General features: G+C 39.9%; 1 protein-coding gene across 2 annotated transcripts in view; it reads right to left on the reverse strand.

Moving 5' to 3' along the window:
* Positions 1-22,368, reverse strand: part of SORCS1 (sortilin related VPS10 domain containing receptor 1) — a 287,845-nt gene that overhangs the window by 72,256 nt on the left and 193,221 nt on the right. For both annotated transcript variants that reach the window (XM_071749351.1, XM_071749350.1), the window contains exons 6-8: positions 13,873-13,937; positions 5,082-5,200; positions 2,273-2,362 (exon numbers count right to left, since the gene is read on the reverse strand). In XM_071749351.1, the coding sequence (XP_071605452.1) occupies positions 2,273-2,362; positions 5,082-5,200; positions 13,873-13,937 (274 nt within the window). The remainder of the gene's footprint in view (positions 1-2,272; positions 2,363-5,081; positions 5,201-13,872; positions 13,938-22,368) is intronic.

Below are 22,368 nucleotides of genomic sequence, written 5' to 3' on the forward strand. Positions count from 1 at the left end.
AACCCACCTATCAATGTCACTGCAGGAATAAAGAGGTCTCAACAAAGACCATTCACTGAGTTAACACAACCTCTGTGCACATATGCAGACATCTTCTTGTATGGGAGAGCATTTCAAGTTCTTTTTGATTTTTAATCAAACTGACTGCCAGGCCAATGTACAAGAATATTTCTGTTTTGATTTGCTGCAGGTTATTCCTATGCAAGCAGCAGCATCACCTGCCAAAGCTGCCTGCCACCACAGCCATCCAATTAAGGAGAGTGATGAACAGAGACAAAAATTTTGTTATTTCCATCTTCAGTTCCAGAAGTTGCTTAGTACTGCTTACCATATTTGGCCCCTGTTCCTTAGCTGAAGGAGATAAAAGATAATTTAGGCATAAAAGAAGCTGTTTGTTTCAATTCCTTGAATAATAAAACACTTTATGCATTTCTAATAAAAGCATCTATGCTGCTTTCATAGCAGCCTCCTAGACAGCCACAGCTCCACTGTGGCTCCTTCCAACCCATAAGTAGCTCTTTGGTCTTTGAAAGATACTCTGAGATTGTGACAAAGCATCTTGCCTCCTTAAGTATTTGCCTTTTTCTTTGGGCCAAATAACACGAATGTATTGCTGCAGGTCCTATTCTCTGAGAACAGGCTGCAATTTAACTGTAGGGCATTTTCCCTGACTCTCCATAGATCTTTCTGAGAGGGTGGACAGATGGAAAAATAAATGTGGGCTAAAGGAGGTAACCAGTTCAGAGCAAGTGGTCTCCTTACAGATGGTGTGAATCAGCTGTAAATGATTATTTGATTTGAGTGTCACAACCATAATGCTAAAAATGCAGCTACTTTGTTAAGAGTACTTAATAACACTGATTTAAATTTTCTCTGAATTGACAAGAGTGATTCCTTCTTTGCAAAGATTCTAGGGCAGACCACAGGTCTCCTGAAAGAAGACCCAAGAAAATATCATGGCTTCTGGTAGGGTCCTCAATGTTCTGTGTAAGATGAATTTTCAGGTGATGTAAAACAGGAGAAAAGGGTTTGAGCTGCAGTCTCCTTATATGAAGATCAACCAGTCAATCCACTATTAACAGGTCACTTGGGTTGAGCAATCAAAGACAGCCAGTTGTGAAATTAGGAACAGGCTGACCTTGCACTTTCCTGTTTTCCTTTTGACAGTCCTTGCTTAATTTATGGGAATGTATTTTTATCCATACATTAGACCTCACAAGAATCCAGAAGATTGATTGCTACCTTTGAGTTTAAATGTAATCAGCAACACTACACCAAAATTAAAAAGTTTCTGAAAAAAACCCTTCTCTGTCTTTGTTAAAAAGTTGTTAGGAGCACAGCTACAAATTGGTGATTTCTTCAAAATGGAGCTACCATTTTACATAGAGCTTTTAAAAAATTCAGCTCCAGAAGGAAGCAATAGCCTTTCAAGCTCCAGTGCTAATTCACCATTGTTCTTAATTAGAGAAGATATGGAGCAGACACACAAAGACATCTCTTTGCTTGGTTCCCATTAAAATCTGTTAATGAAGCAAAGCACAAAAAGCAACCCACATAGGAAAGGGACAGGAAAAGGGAAATTTGCAGTGAGCATAAATAAAAAAAGAGAGAGAGAAAAGGAAAGAAAAGGGAGAAGGGAGAAGGGAGAAGGGAGAAGGGAGAAGGGAGAAGGGAGAAGGGAGAAGGGAGAAGGGAGAAGGGAGAAGGGAGAAGGGAGAAGGGAAAAGGGAAAAGGGAAAAGGGAAAAGGGAAAAGGGAAAAGGGAAAAGGGAAAAGGGAAAAGGGAAAAGGGAAAAGGGAAAAGGGAAAAGGGAAAAGGGAAAAGGGAAAAGGGAAAAAAAGGGAAAAGGGAAAAAAAGGGGAAAGGGAAAAAAGGGAAAAGGGAAAAAAAGGGAAAAGGGAAAAAAAGGGGAAAGGGAAAAAAAGGGAAAAGGGAAAAAAAGGGAAAAGGGAAAAAAAGGGAAAAGAGAAAAAAAGGGAAAAGGGAAAAAAAGGGAAAAGCTCCCTCAAAATCTAATTAACAGACCATAAAGAAATGGTAACAGACCTGGGCTGTGGTATCTGTCTACATGCCATGCTGGTGTCCTTGACTAACCAAAGTGCTGATTTTTTTTTTTTTAGTCCTTTCTTGCTTGCAAATGTTCTGTTAAAGAAGAATTATGTTTTCCCTCACCCCATGTCATCTTGCAGTTATCTTGTGTTTCATTCAAGAGTCTCTGTACAAACAAAATATCAGTAGGTTCATTTGGGTGTTCCAACAACAGCAACCTACCTTGGGCAAGGAGTACTTTGGCAGCTTCATCAGTGTAAATGCATTCCTCCTATAAGAAACATAATAATGTGGTCTTCCTCCCGATGTAAACTATGAGAGAAGCAGGAAAGTTATTTTCAGGGGTTTTGAAGGTGGTTTTTTTATTATCAGGGAAAATATCAAGCAAAAGCTGTCAAGGGAAATAGCACAGTGGCATGGCTTAATACCACAGGTGGCAATGGCTTAAAAGTGAAGCATAATTTAGAGATGACAAATAAAAATTGGCTGAAAAATAAAGCAAGAGGAATCCCATTTTCTGCAAAGAGAGACAAGAGGCCATAATTTCAGGTGAAAGTCTGGAGAAAGTGAATTCCTGGCCATTATGTCCTCTGCTGATAGCACAGCTCTTCTCTGCCTTACCATGAAATTCTGCTCTTCACAGAACTGCTGTGTGTGCTATTGGTTAGGTCAGCAGATTGGCAGGTTGACCTGATTTCTAGTTCTGCCTCCAACTTTGCTTTCTGGGGGGTCCCTGTACAAGTTATTTACCTGTTATGATTTCAGCTAAACATTCACAGCTCCTGAAGGCAGGAGAAACCCAATTGATTTGGTATATCTGTGAATCTGGCCATTTATTTGAATGCCTAAATACTGATGGCAAGACCCTGAAAATACTGGGTTGCAGCATTGTGATGCTTCATTTCCTCCCACCATCTACTAATGGGGGTAAAAATATAAAAAGAAAAAAAAGCTGTCAATGTTATCTGGCTTCCAGTGCTGCTGAAGTATAATCAATGTTTGTAAAGTCCTTTGAAATCTCTGGATGAAAGATACTGAAGAACAAATATTCCATGCAGAACTTAGCTTTAATTGCCTGATATCTGGGCTTATCAAGATTTCCTTTAGTAGTAAGTGTTTTAAAATGCACTGCAGTATTTTAAAATGCAAGATACACAGAGATTAGGTTCATACCAGACTAAGTGAAATAAGAACTATTGCATACTCTAAAGCTCTTCAATTTTTTAAGGGAATTGGGGAAAACTTAGGTCAGAAGCCTTACTTTCAGAAAACCTAGGTGGAGATTCAAAGAAGGCTAGGGGAGGGTGCTCAGGGTTCTCATCTATTCTTCCAAGCCTTTATCTGGTATAGCAGTGACCAGGATAAGGCAGAGTCTGACACAGTTTGTTATTTAGGTGTTCCTTGCCAACCAGATACCTATGTAACCCCCTGAAGAATCCCATTTTTAATTACCAGCCAACAGTGACTTCACTGACTACATCAAACAAAGCAGAAGCTGTTACCAGGGTTACAACATTATCATCTCATATCTCTAAGTGTCAATTATTAATGACTAGCAAGCACCCTCTTTCACCTGTTATATTTATTTCTGTTTAAAAATCCTAAGAAACTTATGGTTTAAAATGGGAGTTTTCCAAATGCAGATGCTATGATACCTTCTCAAACTACATTACAAATATGAACATATGAAGTTGTGCAGAGTCCCATGGGGCATGGAGAGGACGGGGCTTCCTCCTCACATGCTCCTCCTTACACTGTGTGGCTATCACAGAGGTGGAACAAAGATGAAATTTGACAGCACTGGGAATACTATACAACACTTTATAGACAGAAAAAGAAATGCATCAAAATACAGAATCTGTGAGAAAAGTAAACAATAAACCCAGCATTGTCTTGAGAGGAGGCAAAGGAGTTGGCATCAGTGCATAAAACCAAAGCATCAGTGATGAAGCAGTGAATCAATTCAGATCTGAAGAGAAATTCCCCAGGTCCTGTGTCAGCCAAGCCCCAAACACATATCCCTTCTGAAATGACAGAGTATGGCTGAACAGTGATGTGTGCCCCTGCTTTCCTTACCACATGAACATTTCATTTATGCCTCAGACACACTAGGCACAAAAGCTGTTCTGGAATGTATGCCCCAGATTTATTTGTGGATAATTTATACTGGTGTTTATGACTGAATTAATTAACTACTAATTAGCAATCACTCAATTTAAAACTATCAATCTTCCCTCCTGTCTTCCTTCCACCCCCAAGCATGAGAGAACATAAACTGTCTGGAAGACCAGCTTAGCCCTAATATTTCCAGTTCATCTCCATGTTCCCTGCAATTTTCTTGTTATTTCTGTCTTCCTCAGGTGTTACTAAATGGACACTGGTGGCAGCCTAATGAAACCCACAGTAGATCAGTTCTATTCACCAGCTCTCACCTGGAACACAGCTTGACTGAGTGCATCTCATCTTCAACCTTTTCTCTACAATCACAGCTGAGGCATAACAATAAAGCCTGATTACTCCTCCTTTGGTTCTTTCCCTGACTCTTGCCCTCTTTCTTTTCTATTTCCCTCTCATTCTCAAAAAAGCTAAAAAAATACTCCCTTGTGATAGCAGATGACTGACACATCACCTCAGGCTGGAGGGTTAAAGCAGTAACCCCAGAATGCTGAGGAGATTTCAGGGAGTGCCACAGAGCACTCCAGTACATGGGGTGGATGCTCCATACAGGAACTCTGTGATCCTAAAGTGACAAGATACTAGGGGTAAAAGGAACACTATTAGCATTGCAATGAACTGCTACAATCCACTCATTGCCTTGTTATTTGGATCCAATGTTGTCTAATTGGGAGCTAACTCACATACACATGCATGGAAAGGAATGGAAGAGAAAATAATATAGAATAATATTATATAGAACAATATAATACGATGACATAATATAATGTAATGTAATGTAACAGTGAATAAAATAGAATAGAATAGAATAGAATAGAATAGAATAGAATAGATAAAAGAAGAAGGTGTTCTGCACCTGAACAAACACATAATCATCCTGGACAATCAGGGAGTTATGGTCAATATAGCCTGGAAAGGGCTTGCTGCGAGTGGCTTCACTGCAGTTCTGCATCTTGCAGGTGATGTATTGGGCATCTGAAAGAGAAAGAACAAAATCAAGACACTTGAGATCCTGAACACAGATTCTTCCTGCTGCCACAAACCTATTTGCTGAGGCAGAATTTCTGCTTCCCAGCCTCATGTGACATGAAGTGATGCCATACATTCAACACTTCTTTCCCTCATACCCCTTGCAAATCCAGCCTTGATTCCTTTCTTCCTCTAAGTCCCTTCCTTCTTCACCTGCTCCAGCCTCTCAGCTATTTCATTCATCCCACCCTGTATCAGAGACATGCATTGCTCCTTTATACCAGAAGAAAGGCCAGATAGATGAGCTGATTACTCTGTGTCACTCTCACAGTTCCACGCTGGAATTAGACCAGAAGCATCATTTGAAGGTGGCACAATGTAATTCTTGTGGCTCAGGTCTGACAGAAACCTAGACAAGGGTGCATCATACAGGACTGTTACCTGCTCTGCTGAGTTTATTTGGCTGCTACCCAAGCTTAAGTTCAAAGCAAGGAATGGAGTAAGGGAACAACAGAGCTGTGAAGGACACTTCACAGGAGCAACGTAGAGCCCAAATCCTCAGACTCTGTAAGTAACTCCGTGTCTGAACTTGTGTCTCTGCTGCAGGACAGATACTCTCTGTGCTGAGCCTCAACAGGCTCATCTCGTCATGATGTGGAATCTGTCATCCCCATGGCATGGAATCTGCTGTAAAGCATGACACCCACTCTCTGGTCACACATCAAGTTTGTTTAGAACATGACTGAGGTCCAGAGCATACACAAATATTGAGGACACCTGCCCATAGAGTCACCACTGAGAACCCCTTCCACGGTGTACTTCTGTATTTCCTACAGCACTTACTCTGTAGAGTAATACAGATCACCTTGGAAAGAAAATCAGATCACCTCCCTTTCAGGGGTTTTACCTACTTCTCTGTTTACAGTGTAGGTACATGCACTGTGGCAATCATTCCATAGTCTTCAAACTAGAGGCCTTAGCAATTTCAGTCAGTCATATGTTTCAAAGTAAATGACCTAAATGCAGCCCTGAAGCCACTGAAGCTACAGATGTTCCCATCTCCTGTTCTGAAGCACTGCAGTGTGCTCAGCTCACAATCCATCACTTGAAGAAAAACAATTTCAATTTCTTCGTGTGGTAATTTATCCCCAACTACAGAACCAGATTCTCAGTGTTGAGTTTGGACCTTCAAGAAGTTGTACTTTGTTTAATGACAAAGCTGATTTTCAGGAAGAAGGATTTTGGCATTTTAGCATTAGCACTTCTATGACAGAGACTCTACGTGGCATTTAATGTCATAATGACTTCTAATCTTTTTTGTGCTGGAGAAGTGAGCCCCCTTGTTTGATATAATTACCACCTTCAGATCAGTAAATTAGTATTTTATATCGGAATAGGAACAGCTGGATTTTTCCCATCTCATATACAAACTTAGTTTAAATTAAAATCTATCATTGACATTTCTCCCCTTGCTACTAAGGGCTGTTGACTTCTGCTTGAGACAGACAGGGTAAGGAACCTTCAGGAAAGTTTGATGAGGGATGATTTTACTCCAGCATTTGAAGAGTTCTTGGAATACATAAAGTGCTAGGTATTATTAGGCTCTGCAGTTTATAACATTTTCTGCTTTCACAGCTCACTGCAAAACAGTAAATAATTCAGGCCGGACAGCATGATTGAAATTCATTTCCCTCCAGAGCGACATGAGTTTTTCCACATTAGCCACCAGAGGGCAGGGAATGATATAACTCTCAGGCTGTTCATTCCTATTAGTTACGGGAGTTCCTTTCAGACCTGTGCAGCCCTCTGCTCCCAGGAAAGAGGAGGCCTGGCCAGCCTGAGCTGGAACAAAGCAGCAGCACCTGAAATTGCTGGTCCCACCACCCTGGGAGCTGTTGGTAAGACTGGGTGGCTTTTCAAATCACTCAGTGTAGAGCTATGTAGGATCAGCACTCTGCTTCCCACCTTGCTTGCTTGGTTTTTTCCTCACCACCACTATTCCCTTTTACTTCCAGTGGTACACTGGCCCTCCTCCGAGGGACACACTGCAGTGCTGCCTTACTCCCCATGCAAACAGATTATCTATCCTGAGAGCAGAAGGAGGTAACAGGATGGATGCTGCTGGGGCTGGCAGCAGATTAAGGAATCTCCTCCATGAGACATTTTAGAGAGCAGGCCAAGTTGATACCCATTAGAGATGACTGAGGCTTTTTTGATCCTGTGTTAAGAGAGGAATGGGGACCATGCCTATTCCTGCTGTGGTTGCAGGAGTGTGTGCAGCAGTGATTGTACCATTGATGAAGATTTACTAAGGCAATTCCTGTGAACTTTTACAGTGCAATTCTCCACGGCTTCAGTTCTAAAATACCAGTAATAACTACTAAAGGGCAGAGCACTGAAATTGTTAAAGCTCATCTCCAAAACAGCCAAACTGAGACGTGTACACCAAAAAAAGCTCTCTCTGCTATGGGAGACAGATAGAAGGAAAAGCAGACTTCTTGCAGTGCCCAGATCTCTCTTTTTTCCTAAGGGAAGTTTTGCTGTGTTCACATTGACTCAAGGATTTTGTTTCAGCACTTGATTCTCCCGGACATTTTATGTGATTCCATTGGCAGAACTTTGTAATTTAGCATTAATTAATGTCAATTAATGCATTCAGTTGCTAAGCTCTGGAATTAATTTCATTAGTTTTCCTGCACAGATGTTTTCCCTGCCATAGGTAATTAGGACATTATGCCTTTCGCGTCCAGAACCCTCACCTCCAACAGCAGCTGCTGTTTTTAATACACAACAACAAAGTCACGCTGTGCCTGGAGAGAAGAACACAGCAACCTGGCTCTTACACCCCCAGACACTTTGATTTTGACAGGTTTAGACACCTAGAGTAGCATTCTTCTCAGGGAATGGCAGCTATTTCTAAGGAGGAAGCAAGAAATGTCACCGAACACAAGAATGGGGGAGACATCTTGTAAGAGAAACTTCTGACAAAATTAATGTTTCAGTGGTAAAAGAGAATTGCAAATGCTAACACAGAGCAAAAGTTAAGGGCCTGTGCCATGCAATATTTTAGCCTTTTCTGTTTAGCTCATGCTCCATGATAATATGCTTGCAAGAGAAATGCATTCAGACTGTCCCAGAGACACTTCTTGGCTCAGAAGGTGGAGATGGAAAGCTGTTGGTAGTTACCAATGAGGTAGCTGACTGCCAAAGCACACAGGAGAGTTTAAAATCCTTCCTAAGCAGAGGGGGACTTCGTTCAGGATACTTTGTTGTGAAGTGTAAATTTGGCTCTCAAACCCTAATATCCACTGCTTTCTAGTTTAAGCTTTATTTGATCACAAGGAGAGTCAGAGAAAATACTCACTGTACTCACTGCAAATATATCAATCTTATTTTTGTAGTCTATAATTAATTGAGAAATATGTCCTTCTCTCTGCAAATAAATCCACTGAGGACAAATCAGGAATTTATGCAAAGAGGTCCAGATAAATCTGATTTGTCTTCCATGTTTACTATGGAGTAACCCAGTTCACTCCTGAGCAGCTTAGGTATCAGGGAGAGTTTCAGCTTTTGAAGGATGACTGGAATCCTGTAACTAATCAACAGTAAAAACATGATAGTAATATGTATCACTGGCAGAGCCAGACCAGGAAGCCCTCTCCAACATTGCCTGATAAGAGAAGACTAGAAAATGTTTTAAGATTTTGCCCAGGTGCCTTGGTATTCTAGGTACTCCTTCCGCATCCACAACCTTCCATAGCAATGAGCTCTATGACTAAATGTTCTCTCTTAATTCAATCTTTCTGCTACTTGAGAAACACACAAATTCACTTCTTTTTATCCATTTCCATCTAGTCTGAATGTTGATCTGTAAAACATTCCTGATGTGGGAATGTATTCACCACTATCCAGGACTCAGCAAGTCCAAAGCAACTAACCAGTAATGAAGATCAGTGACACAAAGCCATCCCATTTACCAGCTACTCACAAATCTGTTTTTGTCCTGTTGCTACTCTTTCTTTGTTGAAGTCAGTGTCAGGAATCTTTTTTACCAAGGGAAGTATATCCTCAGCCATTTCTGGCATAAGATTATAATTAGAGAAACTAACAGATGTCATTCTGCAGAACAAACACTATACATGGCCAGGAAAAAATAGTATTCACAATCAGGAAAAAAATCACTGCACAGGTTTAGAGCATTATGGGAATTAATTTACCACTCTAGCTATGTTAGCAAAGGACTGTCAGGCTAAGTTGCTTACTTGTTTTTTCCACAACAGTGATTATTTCCTTCTGTGAAAACAGAAATTAAAGTCTTAGAACAACTTTGTGATTCAGCTACTCTTGGCCAGATGCTCAGACCCAGTTGATCAGCAAGCAGTGCATGCCTGCTAACCCCAGGTGAGGCTTTGGTCTTATCTGCAGTCACAGCAGCACCTAAATTACCTTTCAGTAAGAGTAGTTTCTCTGTAAACCAGGATAGCAGAATAAAAGCAAAGGAAACAAAAGTACTTTTTAAATATCAGGAGCTCTCTAAATTTTTGCCAACACATTAGAAAACCTCCTAGATTCTTTCATCGACACTTTTAAAAAAGATTTGCATAAATTAAAAACTTTACACAAAATCAATTGTCATCTATCTACATAAACAAATGCATATCTCATAAATATAACAGTTTGATTTTTTTATTTGCATCTACAGAAACTGCCACTTAGACCTCCTCTGAGTCAGCTTTGCCATTCCCTGGAGGGCCAGAGGGTACCCAGTTAGTTTCCAATGCCCTGTAAGAATCCATCCACTTTTTTAATTCTTACATTCTGAATTCCTCAGAAAGCATTACCTGAATAAATACCACCTCCCAAGTCAACTAACTTGAATCAGGCCTTACTGGGACAATCTCCTCTAACTCAAACCATTGAAGCCTATTAATTAACTATCTTTAAGGACCTGTATATTCTTTACAAATCTAAAACCTGTATATCATTAAGTTTCTACACCTTCCAAAAGCACTTCAAGTTGCATCTGAACAATCCTGGATCTAACTTCTACCAGTCACTCTTCCTGCTGTCTTCAGTGGTGAATGTGATAAAGAAAAGTTTATCACGTGGTTAAGAATTGTAGGGGATTGATTATTTGTTGTACTGGAATGTTGATATGAAACCAGGCAAAAAAATTCACACTTCCTGCTGACATTACTGGCTCGCCTTTGATTCTGTTCCAAAATCAAAGTGAAACACCAGAGACACCCAAGTGTACAAATGGAAATGTGAGATAAGGTTCATATGAACTTCTTCCAACCAGAAAAATCAGCCTAAGACTGTGCTCTCATCCCAGCTTGACTCGGATAGGGCCTGAAGCTTCAAAAATAAACAAATTCATCACATTTGACAAGACAAAAATTTGCCTGGTGCTCTCCAAAATTTACACAACAGGATTAAAAACATAAATGACAATTTTTAACCCTGCAAATCTGTCTCCATCAATAAAAATAAACTGCAGGGTTTGTTCATCATTACCTGCACCCTTGTTTGAGACACATTGTTTTCAGAAAGACTCCAGATTTTTCTTGATCCCAAGGAGAAAAAAACATAGGGAGAATGTGTGCTCAGGTACAACATTGCTAGCTAGATCCTCAGCAAGTGTAAATCAATATGCCACTCAAGTTACACTGATTTACAACTACTAAGGGACTCCTATTTTTGTCCTTGTAGACCTTTTACATTATGTATATAGACACAATAAACAACAGGCACAGACAGAGCATAATCAGGGGGGAGAGACAGAGAGTTATTGGTTTTCTAGCAGGGAAAGCCCAATACTAAGATTGTTGAGAGATGTTTTCAAACAGTGCTGCCAGGGAGCTGGGGTAACACCATACTCTGCTGATGCTTCTGCTTCTTCTCACCTAAAGCTGCAGTTGTTCTGCTGAGGTTCTGACACAAGCCCTAGAATCAGGTGTTTATTCTTATTTGGACTAAGTTCAGCGGTTTTTAGTCCTTGTATTCCCATTTCAGGATCTTTTATTTTATTGTACAGATTTGTGGTTGATTCCACACCATTCTCCTTTCTCTCCTACTTTCTCCCTGACTTGTTTTGACAAGTTCACCTTTTCAAATTTCATCTCTTTATTGAATTTTTACACTTGGTTAACTCTCAAAAGAGATATTCCAAACTAAGTATAAATAAGCAAATGCAAAACCTTTTTGTTAAAGAAAACAAACAGCAAACTAAACCAAAAAATAAAAAAACCCCAAGAACAAAACACACCCACAAAAAAAATCAAACAACAAACAAACAAAAAACCAAACCCAAAACAAAACCAAAACAAACCACCTCCCACTCAATGCCCTCCCAAAAAATCCAGGAAAAATTAACTGCCAACTACCCTCAAAACTTGAAAAAAGGTATCATTCTCAGTTCAGCACACTTCACCCCATCCCTCCATCGGTAGCAACATACCTACTTTGCAGAGGAGAAAGGTTTGTTCACCCATTGGAGGGTCATGGTTACTTCATCAAGGACAAAGAGACTGATTTAGTATTTAGGAGGTGGCTCTAGTAGCTAAAAAACCTGAATATACCAAGCTGGTCGTGTTAACTAGACTAATGGACCATTTGCAGATTCTTTGCCTGTCTCAGTTTCAAACCACTATGACCTTTAGTGCTACCAAATGTTTCCTGGCAAAAAAAAGCTGTGATATGTTCCAAGGTTACTGCTTCCAGCTACCCACCATAGTTCTCTGCCAGAGACCAATTCTCCCTGGAACAAAGGACAAAACAGGGCACACACCTACTGAAAATCCAACCCATTGTTTTATGTTGCCAACGAGTTCAGCTGAGGACCTTCTGACTCCTGAGCAGAAGTTTCATCCCAATAACTGGTTTGCAAGACCAGTCACCCCTGGCTGAAGGTTTGACACCACCAGTATATCTACCTTATTGGTTCTATCACTGCCTAAACAGAAAAACTTCAGTTGTGCTGCCTCACAGCTAAACCAGATCAAGTGAAGAGAATCAGTTGGTAGAACTCAGGAGATTAATAGCAATTTGTTATTCCTTATGACTTTACTGACTGCTCAGTGAGGCCAGCTTCATCTACCTGTTTATTGGTTTCCACCTTAAGAGCTGTAATAAAGCTTCCTAATTTGTTAAGCACTCAAGAAGTCTGTTTCAGAAATGTGCCATCACTGTGCCAAATGTTCTTATTACAGCCTAAGAACACAAACAAGACCAATCAAGGCATTTAGAGCATGGCACTTTCTCTGACCACTGGGAGCTGAACATCCCTCAGAAGCATCACCTGAATATAGCCCTTCAAACATCACTTGCAGTGCTTCATCTCAATGACCTTAAATTCTTAAAGCCTCATAACAGGCACAAAATATTTCATGCTGAAATTGGCACTGTCCTGTTGGGAACCTTTGTTCTCATTTGGCATGTCCTGAGAAATGGAAAGGCTCATGTTCCCAGCCTTGCTGCCATGGGCAGGTAAGTGAAATTGAGAGCAGAAAGAATAATCAGAGATGAAAAATTGTAAGAGATGGTGATAATATGTTCTTTCACTTTTACTAGTCTTGCAAATCTTGAAGGGGAAAGCCCTTTAAAACTTTATGGTTTCTATTGCAACTGTTTTGTCTTTTTGAAGATTCGTCTTCCAAAAAATTCTTTTTCGTGCTAAGTTTCAGTGAGTTAAAGCAGCAATTACAGTAACATTTTAGCACAGTTTTTAAGTTTTCAGTGACGAAATACACATTTTAAGTAACACCACTGAATTTGGGGGTACATTTATTTTTAAAGGGATTAATTAACTGCAACATTAATACCTATACACTGCCAATGGTAAGAATCTGCCTGTTAGGTTGTAGCAAAGCTGCTGTTTACAGAGGAAACAATATGCAATGATGAGGTCTATGGCAACCAGGCTTTCAGTGTGATGCCTGCCTGAGGCAATCCAGTGTTGTGGAAAAGAAATCCATGGAGAAAGATGTGCTAAGGCAGTGGAGCTCAAAGATAAATCTTGAGAAAGCACAGGTGGGAGGAGAAAAGGCCAGTGGGTGGCTTAGGGTGCCAGTGAAAATATACAGCCAATTAGGAGAATATTTTATAGATATAGGGAAGAAGGCTCCTAGAATGGAGAAAAGCACTTCAAGAGGGAAAGCAGAGAGTGACAGGAACTGATCAAAATGAAGGACAGAGACAGGATAAGCAATAACGGTGAAGGTTGGTCAGTAAAATGTGAGAGAAATTAGGCATTTTCAAAGGTAGTACCTCAGGCAAAGTATCTCTGGTCTGTTTAAACTGTAAACCTATGAACAAGGTGGTATTTATGCACTGTGTGAAACAACAGCAGTTAGATTCTGTGAGCCAGGAACTTTCATCCAATGTCATGTTCCCACTTAAAAAAAAAAAAAAATGCAGGAAGAAAGAAAAGTGCTGTATACACTCATCAGTGGCTATCTCCTATTCTTCCTTACTTTGTTCTTGGCTCCTTTCCAAGCTTGTTAATCCCACCTTTTTGCCTTGCTGGAAAGGCCTCTCCTCTGACATTCTTGCTTTGGAACAGTCAAACCTTTGATATAAGTGAGTGAATCACTAAAGTCAAATTTCCATTATGATGATGTGTGATGCAAGAGAGGGCAGTCCAGAATACAAAACTATTTGGAAGCTGAGGTACTTACGACCATCCACTGTCTTTGCCTCCAGGTGTACAAGGTCAGGCTCTCTACCAGACCCCATCATAGACCTGCAAAGGAAAGATCAAGACAAAGGCATTAAAACCAACATTTAACATGGATGTCTGAGATATGAATTCCAAAGGAGATCCTGTTCAGCTGGATCTAAACTCATACTCGCACGAGCTGATAATTTTTAAGTTATTTTTGTGTTTCCCCTAAAATAAACTTGAAAATTTGAAAGAAATTCTACCATTTTATCTCATCAACTTGTACTTATGAGTTCTTTATTTCTAGCCCCTTGCTTCACTTCTTTTCACCTGGAGACTTGTTTCTGTTCTTCTTGGCACTGACATTTTGATGTGTGTCCTCATTTGGTCAGAAGGATGCATTTCAGTTCTGGGTGGGATACAAAGACTTTAATTGATGGGATAATCGTGTTTGCCAGCATACTAATTATAGCTGTTCCTTTTTATTGGACATTTTATGCACATTTGCTTGATTGACCCTCTTAATGATCAATATTCCATCATTAATTAAGAGATTTTAAAAACTCATTTCATCCTGAGACATTTTATCACTTCTGATCTAATAAAAAACAGTGTTCCATTAATAAAAGAAATATCAGATTGACTCAGAAAATGACTATTTGTTCACTCTGAATTATCAAGCAGCAACATAAAGACACCGAGTGCTGCAAGTAAGGGGTTTAGGGCTCAGATTTTGCTTTCATTGTTGAGGTTGCCCTGGACTGGCACTGCTGGCCTCAAGAGCTCTCTGAGACAGTCCAAGTGGTCAGTGATTTGATGGACAGTCTGAATTATTGCAGTATTGACTGCAAGTATGTACCAACCCCCTTATACAGCAGTCTTCTTTGCAGTCTTGGGCCCATTATCCAAGTCATAATCCTAGATTAAGGATAAGGGTTAAATAACCAGTTTCTTGTTAGCTGCCTGACCTCCAAGTTAATAGATGCATAAGGGAAGAGAAGCATTCATTTCCAGTGATAGACAAATTAGATGCTATTCTGTTCAAAGCCTCATTATTTTTCAGGAAATCAAAAGTGAGGTTCAAACAGTGATTTAGACCTTAATTCAGTTCCTACTGACTGCAATCAGAGGCAGCTCCAGCCTTTAATCATCATGCACATTAACTAGTAACCATTATGAAAATGTTATCAATAACAAGACTATTTGTGCCCTGATTAATGTGCTTGACAAAGTCTGTAATGCTTCTCTAGATAGAAAAGGTTTGGAATTTTTTGTTCTCTGTTGTGGACTGGAAAGCTTCACAAAAGACTTTGAGCCAGCATTACTTTCATCTATGGCAAGGTCTTTTTCTCCTAAACATTCAACTTTCATTTAAAATCTCTTATCTTCCTGATAACTGATACCAAGTGGAAGGGAAGGGAATACCTAGGGCATTTTTCCTTTATCTGCTTTCATCAGCAGATCTAGGACTGAAATTCTGGGCCTGCTGGTTATAATTCAGTTCAAGATACATAGATGCCAATGACAAACAGCTCTAAAAATCTGCAGAAGAGAAATCTGCAGAAGACTAAGCTTGTAATTTGGCATATTTCCTTTTTATTCCTGTTTATTCAAGCAGGCTTTAAGCACACCTGGAACTGGGCTATTGCAGTAGACACAAGGACAGATTTGTCAGTGCATTCCTTCTCCTTATCTGATGCATCCCCACAGGGATGTGAACTCTCCAAAGAAACAAGGATTATTCCATGGATTTGAACACTTTGTCTCTTCAGCAACACGCAACAGTGTTAATCATCCAGCAACAAACTTGCCCTAGTTAAAGCCTGGAGCCTACAGTCAGGTTCTTTTTGAGTTTACTCCTCACATTGCTATTCTGACTCCAAGAATTGCATCTTCTTGGGCAAAGATAGTTAATTCAGAATGAGAAACTCACTGATGGATGTGACATGATTGTCACTGTTGTTTTCACTTGTGATATGAGCCATAATTTACACAAAATTTTAAATGTCTTAAGAGCAGCATATAAATAACTGGACCCACCAAGTCCTGAAAGCTAGAAGGCTGAAGATGACCTGCATATTACTTAAGACTCACACTGCAATAGCCAAGTACTGGGATTTACAGAAGCTTCAGCTCAAGGTAGAATTAAGCCATCAGTTGTCTCAAGAATGCACAGAACAAGGATGGCTGAAACAGGAGTGGTGATAAACATTATTCACCTACTCAAGGGCTTCCTCTCTTTTGACATCTCCTAACCCCTGCAAATTAGAAATGTGATGACAAGTGAAGATGTCATCTGAGTTCCAGAGAAGCTAAAAGAGTTCCTAAAGTCAAACAGGACATCTGAGGTAGAGGCAAGAACCATATTCAGGTCTTCTATCTGCTAGATCTTCCTTTGAGCTTAGAAAATACAAATGCCACTGCATTGATATATAATAGGCTTGATTTACTTGTGACAGCACAAGGTCACAGTCAGACCCATAGCATTAAGTAACATGAACAATCAGTCTCAAAGGACAGGCAAAATACAAGTACAAATCCACTCAAATCAATATTAGCTCTGCACAGGTGACATCCAGAAACGTATCACTCCTGTCTGGATTCTGCTGAGGGCTTACTAACCAGAATTTTATTTTATTTTTTTATTGTCACATTTTTGTGTGTCATGCTGCGTTGTTCCATGGGTGCCCCATGGTATTTCTCTGTACATCCCTTCATACTAACTGAAAAGCCACATAAAATAATCTTCATGTAATCATCATATATATTCTAACTCTGCCCTAATGACATTCAGCTCTCTTCACAGGCAAGTGAGGAGAAAGGGTTTTGTCCTTGAAGAGCCTTAGAGATGACTTAATGAAAAGAAAAATTTTATCTTAGAAAGGGCTCTTTCTCTCCATTGACTATGAGATGTCTGTCCACCTACACTACAGACACCCGCACGTGACCACTTAAAGGTCCCAAAGCAGGTAACAACAGACCTGTAATATATCTATTACTTATATTTAAAACCACAAATTACAGATAAGCTATGGACTGTAAGTAAAGGGAAAAAAGAATGTCCTGGGCTGCCTTCTGTCTGAGAGACTAACTTTTTTATATAGCTTACATCAGCCTTATTATTTAATTTTTGCTATGTACAAGCCTAGGAGACATTCAGAAATGCAGTATTGACCACAATGAGCATGCACAGGAGATAAATACTGTGCACTTGGTTGCACTGCATCTGAGAACACACACTCTCTAGGAAGACAGATATCCTTTTACATGCATGGGACAATCAGTTCTTAAAGCATCTACTAGAAAAAACACGTTAGGAACTGTGTCATACGCATCAGAAATTTCAATTTTTTAGCATGTCAGCCAGATCTATCACAACACTACTGAGCATTCAGCTACACTATTAATGAGTTTTCTTGGCTTTTGCTTTTGGTTGGGGAAAAAAAGGGCCATACTTAGAAGATGAGCACGACAACGTACTTCTACAAACCTGACTATTATTAAGTAACATCCTTAAGCCCATAGCATCAGTAGGAAACAAAATGAATACATTTAACAGATTACAAAGAAATTCCACTTCTGACTGATGACTGGATTGGAAAGTTCTTATACAAAACCAAAAGTGATCAATAAATACAAACTTCACACACAGAAGAAGGAAACTGCATGCTGAATTTGCTCTAGATAACACCAAAGCTTTGAACTCGGTGTTTCTAATTCGACACAGCAGCCCACTCTGCTCATTATCTTTTGCACACATGGTCAGTACAACCTGGTCAATGTACACTTCACAAGTTAAACAAAAAAAAAAAGGTGTGCATCCAATAGCTCACAAACCAAGCACCTTTCAGAGAACAGGGGCACAGGTCAACAACACTCTAGGACACACTCAGTTACTGATTTCTCTCAGAAATTCCTCTAAAAATAAACAGCAGCCCTAAACTTTGCCATGCCTTATTCAAAGCCCTATTCATAGCTACTGTTAGCTATGCCAGCAGCACTTTCTCCTCATATTTCTCAATTCTATTCTTCCTTTTCAGTATCTGTTCTCAAAGACCAATAGCTCCTGCATCCACAAACTTTTCTTCTCGCTGCAGTCTATGTTTCCACTTTATGGTAAAATGCCAGCATGCCCCTTGTCCTTTCCTTTAATCTCAGGCTTTCTGTAAGACTCCCTGAAACTTCAGTACACCAGGGATATGCTTGCAACATTTTCTGCTGAATGGTGCCGATTGTATTTTTGCAATTAGCTTTTTGTGTATTGTTGGTATAATTGTCTGGATGTTTTGAAAAAAGAAAAAGGAAAAAAGAAAACAAGACAAAAAGAATCTTTTGGGAAAATGGGGATGTGAAAAAGCCAAGGGGAGTGGCAAGGCAATGATCCCACTGCCTTTACACAGAAGATGCTCTCAGTGTGAAAAATGTAGGACCCCCATAGTCCTATTGTAAATTTGCTTCCTAAAATTCTAATCACCATCAAGCCTGCTAAGTAGTCATCTGCATTTGAGAGCTCCACAAATCAGTATCAGGGCAGTAATTGCTCTGAATGCAGACTCTACACCCATCGTGAGAAGCAGCAAAGGGAAAAGACCCCAGATCATCCTCTGGTTTAGAACTAGGCTGAAATAAACAAAAGGAGCCTGGCACTGTCCATTGCACAACAAATGCTAATTGGCATATTTCTGTAGTGACCAACCCCTTGCCACCTCTCTGTCTGAAACATTTCTAAAGCCTTGGCTTCCTTGGCCTGTTAGCTCTTCAGAGCCAAGGAAATTCAATAGAGACCCTGTTATCCTGGGGTTTCCACCTCCTCTATTTTTTTTCACTTCTAGGAATAAAAGTAATTTTTTATGGATGCTGGAAACAGATAAGGCTTGCAAGGCAGTCAGAACACTAAGAACTGTAAAAAAAAAGGCATCATTGTGAAGATAGCAAAAGCTTCCACTTGGAGTACTTAATTTCAAACTATCATTTTTCATAAACAAAGAACTCAAAGAACCAGACACTAAGTGATCCACCTCCAGGGTTTGAGCATTCTGGACCATATCTTTGGATGTCTTTGATTTTGGATGCTTGGCTTCAGACACAGTCATACCATATCTGGGACTGCACACAGAGGAGACTTCCTGGCAAACTTTTCATATTGATGTCTTGAATCATACATGTTCACAACAGACAAGATCAAAGATATTATAAGCTAAGCAATAAAAGGCAACCTTATGATAGAGAATATTCAATGAAAATGGCCCAGAATTAAAGACTGGAAAAGAAAAAACACTACTATGCCCTTTTCAGACAGAACCAGTGCAAATAGGGGGTTTGATTTGTTTTTGTTTTTATGGGTATGGAGATGCTATGCAGCTTTCCCATGTCTCAGAGGAAATTATCAAGTGCAGAACCAGGGATCCTACGACCATCTCTCCTTTTTGGAGGAAAGAGGTATGATTTGTTCATGCAGCAAAGGATGGCAGGTAACTGACAGATATCAGCACAACTCTTCTAAGGTGTGCAATACCAAAAAGAAAAGTGACACACCACTTGTAAAATCCAGTTTCATCCCTCCTGACTAAAAATGACTGTTTGCCTACATGCCCTCTTTTCCCCTTCTTGCAACCTGTCCCAGCTCTTTTTCTGGACATTACACTCTAGTTGTATTCTGCAAATTACTTTGTGCTTAACATATTATTTATTTTGAGCTGTCTCCTGACCTTCAGCATTCCTTCTTCCTAGCCCTAATCTGAGCACACCTCTGTCTTCACATATACCATGCTACACAAAAAGACTAATTAGCTTCAACAGACAACATGGAAGAGAGAACATACTACAAGAGATCCTAATGCCAAAGCTGCCCTGTGAGCATAAATATTCTAACAAGCTTTATCCTGTCACAATAAAGCTATAAAGTTTCTCTGTTCAACACACGATAATGGCTTTGTAATTCAATTATTGGTAGAATTTGCCTTCAGGGATTTATCTTCTTTTAGCCCCAGTACTCATGCGAATCCCTTATCGTAAATCTTGCCAATGCAAAATCATCTCACTCACTGCCTCTGGGACACATCCTGCCACTTCATGTTAAAAAATTGACAGCTTATTCCAACTTAGTGAATGGCAGAGTTTTGGTTTTGTTTTAAAAGACAGAATGAAAACAACAGCAGTTATGATGTTCATGGAGGCATCAGTTGCATCAATTTTTTGGTTCCACTGATGCTTCTATAACACTCTAAATCTTAATTGCCTTTCATAAAAATAGTAACACGTAGTACTGAACAGGGAGCTTTTTGTCCAAAGACACAACAGTACTTGGCAATCAACCTTTAAGTAACCTTCCCTGCATGCTGGTGATTTGTTCAAGACCCATGGAAAAGTACAAGACCAGCAGACCAAGTTAGAAATAGCAGTTAAGAAAAATTTTTGTTCTCAGCTTTACAGATGAACTTCACTGATCAGTCAAGAGCACAAGGACTTCATTGATTTGACCAGGATCACACAGCTGTTATATGGCAAAGACAAAAGTAGAGCCTGAGAGTCCTCCAGGCTCTTTTTTCTTTTACTACTATATTGACTCTATGAGAACCTTGGAGATGCCCTGCTTCTTTTTTGCTTGCAGCAGTCAGTGAGTTTGTCCCAGGGAGTTTAAGGTAGGAGGGAATTCTTGAGTTTTCTTTAGTTAAGTCCCTATAATGTGAAGTTTTACAGATTTTTACTATTCCTTGAGCATACTTTAAAAATTGCTCTCTAGCTTTAGCATCTCTCCACCATCTTATTCTCATGAGATGTTTTAGAAACTAAAGGTGAGATTCCAGACAGGCATAAATCAGCAATACATTTCTTTATATCTGGTCAATAAACTTGCCACAACAATCATCTAGTTAGATTTTCCCTGCTATATCTCTGCACTGTTCTTTCCCACATTATCCAACTAGATGAAATGATGTAATTTTGTGCTATACAACTGGCAGCTACTGGGCCAAATCCATCTATGTTACTCTGATTTCTCTGTTTGTCATCTTTTCTCTAGAACTGCTGGAAAAACAACAGTGCAGTGAATAAAGCCCAGCTCCTCCTAATTGTGCCACCTCACAACTCTGACCCAGAAAAAAAGGTGGCTGTTCCTGATAACATTAAAATAGGTGAGTAGGTAAATGGGGATGGTGTTGTGATTTCCAGGCCACGAAGAGTCACTTCTACTCACTTTTTGCAACCATAGACTGGGATTACTCACAGCTTTCCACCCCATAACATCCACAGCTTCGAGGACAGTAGCAAACCAAGCCATCTCCCTCCCTGCAGTAACACTACAGATCTCTATGGGAAGCTCCAGAGAGTAAACTTGGCTAAAACTCTGAAATAGATGGATGTGACTTCTCAAGGAGGTAGGCATCTATTTCTGGTAACAGTGGGTGGGAGGAATGGCTCAAAATGAGAAGCTGAACTACATGAATAGAATTCAGTTACCAGTATTATATCCTGTTTTTAAGTTGGTCCTAGTTGGTACTAGGATCTCTCATATATTGCAGGAACCTAAAGATGTTATATTGGCTTGAAGGGAGGGGAGGAGGAAGGTACTCTCTAGTTAAATCCCAAATTCAGCTCCCTGACATAATGGACCCAGCCTACCTGATCTATTGCTTCTCTGCTGACAAACTCTAATAGGATCACAGCTTCCTACTGTGTGAAGATCCATGTCTCTGTCACCTTGTAGTGCTGTGGCCCAGTCAGGACGCTCGGGAGGAGGCCAGGAAGTCATTTGCAGCAAGAGTGCAAACTCAAGTCTGGTAACACGGAGTGCTGCTCATTAAATATACAACAGAAAAGAGTGGTGAAATCTTTCCAAAACAGACTGGGACAAGTCCCCAGGTAACTTTGCTGTGCAATGGCCTCACCTTCTCAAGGGCTGCCCTTCATAGGTACATACAGAGAGATCAGCTTCTTAGTCCACTGAAGACTGACACGTTCCAGGGACCCACATAGCTCTGGAGGCTTTTGCTACTGAGCAACCCTCAGATCAAGCTTTTAAACCTGGTACAAGGATGCCTGCTTACTTTTAGAGACTTTTAATATGGAGATGCAGATGTTGGGAGGAAAGTTGGAGTTTATGGGAGCTTGCTTTATAAAGTATCTCTGGGTGTTTTTTTACAAATTAATCAGCTGAACTTGGCAAACCAAAACACACCAATCTAGGCATTGTCAGAATAAGGCCTCTCAGTCCCCAAAGGCTTATTCAGGTGAGTTTACCTCTTCTCCCTATTCACAACTGGAAGACAAGACCCCAAGGGGAGGAAGGAGGCAGAATCAGGTCAATGAATAAGATTCTATTCAGTTATGATTTTTAGGATAATAGTCCAGTTACTACTTTACCCCCATTTTTAGAGTCCCCATCATAAACAAGAGTGAAGAATACTTTTTCTCTCACATTGTGGAATTCTGTCAAACTCAAGATTTGTGTCTGGAGAGTCATATTTTGCTCTGACAAATCTTGATTTGATTATGAATAAGTTCTTTTAAGACA

This window comes from Heliangelus exortis, chromosome 7 (assembly GCF_036169615.1).
Source record: "Heliangelus exortis chromosome 7, bHelExo1.hap1, whole genome shotgun sequence".
Lineage (NCBI taxonomy): Eukaryota > Metazoa > Chordata > Aves > Apodiformes > Trochilidae > Heliangelus > Heliangelus exortis.